The 7,932-nt window shown below is 36.6% G+C and overlaps 1 protein-coding gene across 2 annotated transcripts; it reads right to left on the bottom strand.

Annotated features, from left to right (window-relative positions):
* LOC137962951 (carboxyl-terminal-processing peptidase 2, chloroplastic) lies at positions 1–7,430 on the bottom strand. Of its 2 annotated transcripts, none has more exons than XM_068810097.1 (13): positions 7,287–7,430; positions 6,409–6,751; positions 6,179–6,328; positions 4,696–4,778; positions 4,353–4,561; positions 4,060–4,128; positions 1,720–1,838; positions 1,515–1,590; positions 1,392–1,433; positions 1,112–1,220; positions 915–1,012; positions 741–834; positions 1–318 (listed from the first exon to the last, which is right to left on the bottom strand). In XM_068810097.1, exons 1-13 carry the CDS (start codon positions 7,410–7,412, stop codon positions 193–195), a joined length of 1,644 nt encoding a protein of 547 aa, XP_068666198.1. In that variant the 5' UTR covers positions 7,413–7,430; the 3' UTR covers positions 1–192. The 2 variants fall into 2 exon arrangements, with proteins under 2 accessions (XP_068666198.1, XP_068666199.1); XM_068810098.1 differs by having other exon boundaries at positions 1,786–1,838.
* Positions 7,431–7,932: the final 502 nt, after the last annotated feature.

Genomic DNA, 7,932 nt, shown 5'->3' with positions numbered 1-7,932 from the left:
TTGAAAAATGAAGGATGCTATACCAATAAATTAATGAACAATTTTTGTCGAAAACAAATCAAATGATCATTTGGGCAAAGATAATACAATGGAAGAATCTCTTGAATCCTACCATTTTCAACAGCATCACCCACAGGTCCAGCTCTCCAGCTACACCTGAAATCCATCAATCATCTGGATATCGCTCACCAATCATCTTGAGAACAGTGCAGGACTGCTTAGATTGCATGAAGCAGAAGAGTCCTTGACACACCTACAGAATCCTTCTTCATCTAATGGAAATGATGCAGGTAAAGGGTGATCTGGAGTGACACCAACCTTGACCAGAAAAAATTACCAAAACTAGACCGAATCAATAGGAAGAACAAATATATGTGCTGATTTTCAACATATTATTAGCACTGCATAAACCCAGTAGTGGCAAGACCACATTCCTTGTTGACCAGATGAAAGCAGTTCAACCAAGCTCAACCATTGATTCTGGAAACATAGTAGGGTTTTTGTAAGAAAAGGGCCCACTTGGATCAGTTCTGGTTAAACCCGGTACAACTGGTTTCATGTATACACATTAACCTCTTAAAATTGGTGTAGAAGGTATGATGTTTTGGAAGCAGAGAGGAATGTTGATATATCTAGTAAAGTTTAAATATTTTCAACATTTAAAAGTGTAGCAGTTCTCTACTCTTTAGTACGATTGAACATCAAATTGTGAACAAGGAAAGCACAAGTCAAGGTTATACCTTGTCAATATCAGTGTGGGCTGGTGTCTCATAACGAGCAACAGTAACAGCCAAACCAGAGCCATCTGACAACTCAAAAACTGATTGAATCTTCCTGTAAAGAGAGATAGGGAAAAATCATCATATCTTTAAAGATACAAATAGTGGGCTACCAAATATGTGAACAAATGTTACCCTTTTCCATATGTTGGCTCTCCATACAGAATCGCACGCTTGTTGTCTTTCAAAGCTCCAGCTAATATTTCACTTGCACTTGCAGTTCCTTTGTTTACCTAAAGGAAGCAGAAGATTAGATCCTAAAGAAAAAATTCTAAAAATGCATAGTTTACATCAGAACCCCAAATACAAGTAGCACACGACCAGAGGAATACCAATACAACAAGTGGCTCTGAAGGAGCAAGTGCATTGCTACCATCTGTCTCATATATGTCTCGCACACCACGGCTATCACATATATACACAATGACACCTTTCTCTAACCTAATAACAAAATTTCCAAAACTGTAAGCCACTCCACAGTAAACAATCACGTCAAATTAGCTTTTCTCAGGAAAAAACTAAGAGAATAGTTAGAACTAGAAAAACTGAAAACTGCCACACATGTCTAAACATCACAATTTTGTTCTGTTGGTATCCCAACAATGGGCCTACCAAATCTTGGCAATCTCAATTCCTTCTGGGAAAAGACCACCGCTGCACCAAAAACAAGTGTGTTAGAGGATCCAAGCATAATTGACCTAAACACAGAAGGATGTTTCTGGTTGAACAAATTGCCTGTTATTTCGAAGGTCCAAAACAAATGAACTAACATTGTTTCTTCTTAAAGTCTCAATGGCTTCCTTGACTGCACCTGCAGGCAAGGAAACCAGTTTGGTTACTGAAAATAATATGCTTGCACACCAGTAATTAATTAATAAAAAATATTATTTGCCAATGCCAATGTTTGATTGAACAGATATCTTCCTTGATAGCTACTCACTGGAAGCATTTTGATTAAATGCTGTAAGTTTGATATATCCTATTCTTGAGGTCTCCTTGCCCATACCAGGAACCTCGCATAGCCTTGACTTCACTGGGTTTAGTGAAACTTTCTCCCTCCTGAAAATACAAAGAAGCAATTACTATATTCCTCCATTTTAACCAAAAAGGACTACATTCCTGTTACCATCATTGTTAGAACCAGCCCCGCTATCAACATGGAAAAATGGCTAGGGATGGACACCCTTCCCGTTGTTATGTGGAGCCGACACAGATATGAGGAGTGGGACTCTGCCAACCCTCCCCCTTTTTCTAGTCAACAGAGGATCCCCCGTCCTCCACACTGTCAAGCAGCTCCTGCATAACAGCATGGATGGCAGGAGATCTCTCCCTCTCCCTAAAGTAAAAGAGGGGAAGAGAAGGATGGTGGTCCCCCTCCTCTCTGCATGGAGGGACTGTGATGCTCTCCTCCTCCCTTATTTCTTGACGCAATTTTAGAAGCTAGAGTTGGAAGGTGAACAAATTAATAGAATTCCATGTTAGGAATTAGACACCCTAATTCAAGACTAACAAGAATAATAATAATAATCGTAGAAGAAAGAAAAACAAGCACAGAAAAATATACAAGATTTATACAGGTTCACCTCAAGGTGAGACTACGTCCTATCTTTTGCCGCTGCAGTAATTTACTATGAAGATGAAATAGCTTACAAGAGAAATCACATACCTGAAAGTGATTTTTCTAACCTCTCATAGCCGCAACTGATGATGATCCTTCGAATGATAAAACCCTAATAGTGGCACCCTAAATATACAGAGAAAACTAGGGCAACCGTAATACAAGAGTAAAATTCCCAAACTGCCCTTAATGAAACGGCAGTTAATATATAGTGGATTTGGTGGGGGCTCCTTGCCCTCTTTCCAACCCCCATGGCGACCTTACCGCAAAGGTCGATCCTCATACGAGCTCAGCGTAGGCGTTAATTAGGCTCCACAGCTTAACATTCCAGAGTACTTTTGGCTAAAAAGTTTGTTTCCTTCCCTGTTTTCTTAGTTTTGTAAGCTGAATTCATTCACATACTAACGGTAGCTTCTAAGTTGTGACATTTCATCACCCAAAAGGAATGCGTCAGCCTTCCCTGTCATTGTTTTTGGCGGGGAAGCAGGCAGTGAACCCTGATTTCCAGCTGACCTAGTTGGGTGAGTTGGTTTATCGGTTAAACTACTAAACTAGGTGGGTCATCCAATCTTTTGATATTTCCAGGTTTTAAAGTTTTCAAAACTTGTGGAGAGACCAAGTCCAATTGAAACCAGTTCAACCAACCAGTTTTATCCAAGTCTTATAACACTGAATTAATCACAATTTTCTTTTTATAGAAATATAGACACACATTGCGATTCGTATAACACGACGTTGGGGAGATAAATCCAGAGTGAGTTGACAAGAACAGCACTGCTGCTGTTAGAGTTTGCGCTGGAAACTTAATCCAGAAATCAGTGCATGAAATCAGCACTGCTGGAATAAGTTGAGTTTCGGTAAATTGAAAAGAGAGAAAGGGAGAATGGCTGCTGTGGTTGGCTGTGCTGGAACTCAGTTGTTAACCCAGAAAACAGTGCAGCGTCTAGCACTGTTATGCTCGGTTTGGACTCGGTAAAACGGAAAAGAGAAATGGAAGAAGATGTAAGAGAATGGAAGAAAAATGAAAGAAGAAGAAGGGGCTCGTTAAGGAGAACTCCAATCCTAGAGCTCCTTGAGGAGAACTCCAAATCCTAAAGCTCCTTGAGGAGAACTCCAAATCCAATTTTTGATATATTCAAGCTCAACCTCCATTTCACCCCCCCCCCCCCCCCCCCCCCCCCCCTAATTACATAAGGTTGGCGCCACTCTCTTTCTCACACATGACTCTTCCTCTTCCCCACACATGACTCTTTCTCTTCCTAGTTCCTTCCTAACTAAGGCTGGCACCAGCACAGGTTCAAGCAACAAATTACAATAATGGCCCCTGTGGCATATTTACTCTTAAATTGAAATAAAATGCAGAAAAACAAAACTTAATTCTAAATGACTTAGCCACGGCGCCTCTGACTGACTCGGCCTGCTATTGAGTTCATAACAGTCTTATAACACTGAATTAATCACAATTTTCTTTTTATAGAAATATGGACAAGAAATAAGTATATGGCAGGTTGGAGACTATGAAGCTCTTGGATCTGGTTGATTAACAGCATTTCCAGTAAAAAATGATCATATGGAAGAAAATACTACAGTCATGAGGCATCGTATATTAAATGATTAAATTCATGTCCACTGACACAGTAACAAAAGGAAAGAGAATCTTACTTTAACACTATCTGCTTCATTTCTGGACCACTGTGAATGCCCAATTCTACCGAAGTTCCCTCAGGGCCCCTGCAGTGAAGTCCTACTTAAGCAAATTCAATCATGAAGAAAACACTAAAAGGCCCAATGAATTTGCACAAAGTTTGAAATTATGAATAAAATAAACACCCTTAGTATGCATCCTCAAACCAAATCAATGTTTTTACTTTGATCTGACGATTCTCAGTCATGCTACCAAAAACCAAACAGAAAGGAGTATAGCAAATGTTTACTGACATAGTAGAAAACCTTACTGTAAGCGTTCTGCTGCATCATACAGCCCCATGGTTTCAGTAGAAGTCTGATCAATTGACAAGATAACATCTCCAGGCAAGATTCCAGCCCTATATGCTGGACCTCCTTCAGCAGATGATATCACAACAAGTCCTGTATCTGATCCATCAATCCCAGTAGGATAGCCAATCGACAGCCCTACACCTGTAAGAGCACCTTGAGTGCCAGACTGCCTTCAAAAAGCATAATACAAGAACTTATGAAGGAGCTTCAAAGCAGGTTAATGAAAGTAAATTAGTAAAATCTGGAAATTAAGAATTTAGGAGATAGGTCAAGTTAAAGTGAGAGCCAAGGGTTTTATACCCGCAAACTCCTGAACTTCTCTGGTTCAAGAAACCTAGTGAAAGGATCGTCCAGAGTTGCAAGCATTTTCTTTATTGCAGCATCTGAAGGTCAAAACAAACAATACAAAAAATTCTTAGAAACTAGATAGAATTATTTAAGGTTGAAGAACTAATATGAAACAATCTTTCATGACTCTCACAGTAAGAAGTCTCATAGAGCCAGAATTAATATGGTGCAGTTTTATAGAAGTTTCACATGAGGAGGTTTCACAAAAAAAATCTCAATTAAAGGTGCTTTAGTTATGTTAGTCTTATATATATATATATATATATATATTCAAATTTTCAATTATTCTAGGACTTATCTTTGATTGTTTAACTTTGGGTGTAACTGGGATAAGGGTAAATTAATTGTAATTGGATTCTACATGCTTCCTCTATTATAAATAGAGGCTCATTGTAACCCTATTAAATCAAGTCAATGAAGTTTTTCTTTTTTCAAAAATTCAACATTTAACAATTCAAGTAGACAATAAACGAAGACTCCATTCATGAAGCAACTACTTGTTCTGCTTCAATAGCATTCACACACAAATTGATATGCTGAGGACATTGTATTTAGTTTAATTGACAAGGTAGTGTTTCCTGCTTACATGCATGCATAGGACTCATCATTATTCTACTTTCTAATAAGTAGAACAGGAAGACATATATATGTTGCAACATTCTAGTAAGAAGAAAAGGAAGCCATATATCTCTTGATATATCCTGCAATCACAGGAAGTACCTTCTTTTGTTGGTAACATATGTTGAATTTTTAACTATGTATTTCCCTACATTCTAATAGCAAACTTAAAGATTAAACTTGAGGACCTCCACTTTCAAAAAACCAAAAGAGGATGCGAGTCTGAAATGTCTCTACAAGTGGATAAATTACGGTAAATAGGTACCCTATCTCCACAGATTGCATGATTATTGTTAGTTAGCATTCAATAAGAGGCTAAATTTGTATTGGATATTAAAAAAAACACTTGCAAAATAAATTTGCTTGACCACATCAAGGATTTTCAAATAAAGTAACCATATCTTTGTTATGTTCGAAATTAAAATCTTAATCTCACTCTTTATCAAAAAAAAAAATTAAAATTAAAATCCTAAAGCACAGGGAATATCCTGATTTCATGTGACTACTAATATCGCTTCTGTTACTACATAAAGCAACCTTCAAATGAACCATATTCAACAAAGAAACATCAAACTAAGGTCTTCTCTTATAAAATAGGCCACACTTATATCCTCTTTCAAAATTTGCCATTTTAAGATCCCACATTTGGAAAATACTAATAAAAACCACAATAAAAACCTGTAATACATTTTTTTAAAAGATAAATGTAAACATATATACGCACATATATACAAGGACGAAGAGAGAGAGAGAGAAAGGATGGAGGAGAATCATAAGTTAGACAAAACAGGAAAACAGAAAGAAAGAAAACACAGACATGTCTCCTCTCGTGTGTTCATTGGTTCAGCCCGAAGTGCAGTTTCTCGATAGCGAAACCAACTTTGTCCATTAAAAGTTTTATCGTAATAAGCACGATCAATAGTCCTCCATGCCTCCAGGAAAAGAAGATTTTCTTCAGAAAGTGCCCCTAGAAGCAAAGCAATATTAAATCATGCAATTTATCCACATTAATTCAAAAAGATTAAACTTAGGAATTAGTATACTTACATGTTGGGGCCTTACTTACAAAGAAAGCAGACATTACAAGCAACACACTTACAGCCAAACGAATGGCAAAAACAGAGAAACAGCTCTTGAATTTCTCTGGCAAATTTGTCACTCCATGGAAATTGACAGCATGTCTCCATAATTTCACGGTGCCATTAGCAACTAGTGATGACCAAGATCTTGATGAGAAACTTTGAGCTCTCCAGATGGATTCAAAAAAGAAACTGGGTGACATAGAAGCTTCTTCCAAAATCTTGACTTGCTTGTAACTGTTTGTGTTCCTCCCAACATTATACTTCAGACCTTTTATGCCATTTGAGGTTTTCTGGAACTTGTAGAGGACCTGTCAACATATATTATTTTGAATTCTTAAAAGAACCTGAGATTTATCAAGACTAGCTGATAGAGTAAGAATATTTGAGAATGACTTGGATCAATGAAGAAATATATTTCTTTTCGGTTAGCATGTTCAGCACGAACAAAATAATTAAAAACATGTTCACCAAACTCAAGCATGTACCCAAAATTCAATATCTACATGACAGCAGTAGTGCCTTGGTACAAACAATACGAAAAAACCTCCATTGCGAAAACTTCAATAATAAAGTTGTCTTTGTCTGACGCTCCATGCACTTTTTCGAAGATTTAAATTCTTATCTATATAAACGCAGGCGAAGGCTAGGGAGACACAAAGTTATCCACTTGTGCATCTACTATATCTAGACAGCAGGAAACAACGAAGTTTAATGTGAGATAGAAAAGACGACTTCTGTCTCTTTTAATTTCTAGCAAGAGAAACACTTCAATTGAGAAAAAAATTGACAGAAAAGAACAGTTGAGCAGCTGAAACAAGCGATTTAAAATGCCTTGGGAAGTACCTGAGCAAAGATGGAATTTCTTAGAACAAGAAGAGATACAGGGGTCCTAAATTTAGAGCACCGGTTGGCGCCGGTGAGAACTATAAGATGATTTCGAGGAGACGGAGAAAATGTGAGTAGCTCCATCTCCTGCAGAGAAGCAACGACGCCAGGAGATGCCTCGGTTTCTTATCGTTCTTTTGCTATGAAAAGAATGTCGAAAGGGTGCTCTTGTAAATGAAATTAAATGAAATTAAATGAAATTAAATGAAATGAAATTAAAGTAAATTAAATTAAATTAAATTGAATTAAATTAAATTAAATTAAATTGAATTAAATTAAATTAAATTAAATTAAATTAAATTGAATTAAATTAAATTAAATTAAATTAAATTAAATTGAATTAAATTAAATTGAATGAAATTGAATTAAATTAAATTGAATGAAATTAAATTAAATTGAATGAAATTAAATTAAATTAAATTGAATGAAATGAAATTAAATTAAATTAAAGTGAATGAAATTAAATTAAATTAAATTAAATTGAATGAAATTAAATTAAATTAAATGGACGAAAGGGAAAAGAGGTCGGGGGGGGGGGAGGTTGGTGCTCGTGGGGAGGGAAAGTAAAGTACTTTTCGTGGGGAAAGTGAGAGGGAATGAAAAG

Source organism: Aristolochia californica, unplaced genomic scaffold (genome assembly GCF_029961685.1).
Source record: "Aristolochia californica isolate CCGP_79_NKW_82.1479 unplaced genomic scaffold, dmAriCali1.0.hap1 SCAF_4, whole genome shotgun sequence".
Classification (NCBI taxonomy): Eukaryota; Viridiplantae; Streptophyta; class Magnoliopsida; order Piperales; family Aristolochiaceae; genus Aristolochia; species Aristolochia californica.
Note: the sequence above shows the minus strand (reverse complement) of the source record. Positions and strands in the feature narration are given on the sequence as shown.

Excerpts from the sequence above, each read along its gene's own strand:
- LOC137962951 (XM_068810097.1), bottom strand. The coding sequence starts at position 7,412 with ATGGAGCTACTCACATTTTCTCCGTCTCCTCGAAATCATCTTATAGTT. Across the intron at positions 4,562-4,695 it reads AGAAGTTCAGGAGTTTGCGG|TCTGGCACTCAAGGTGCTCT; the intron begins GTATAAAACCCT and ends TTTTGAAGGCAG. Across the intron at positions 1,434-1,514 it reads TTGGACCTTCGAAATAACAG|CGGTGGTCTTTTCCCAGAAG; the intron begins GCAATTTGTTCA and ends TTTTTGGTGCAG.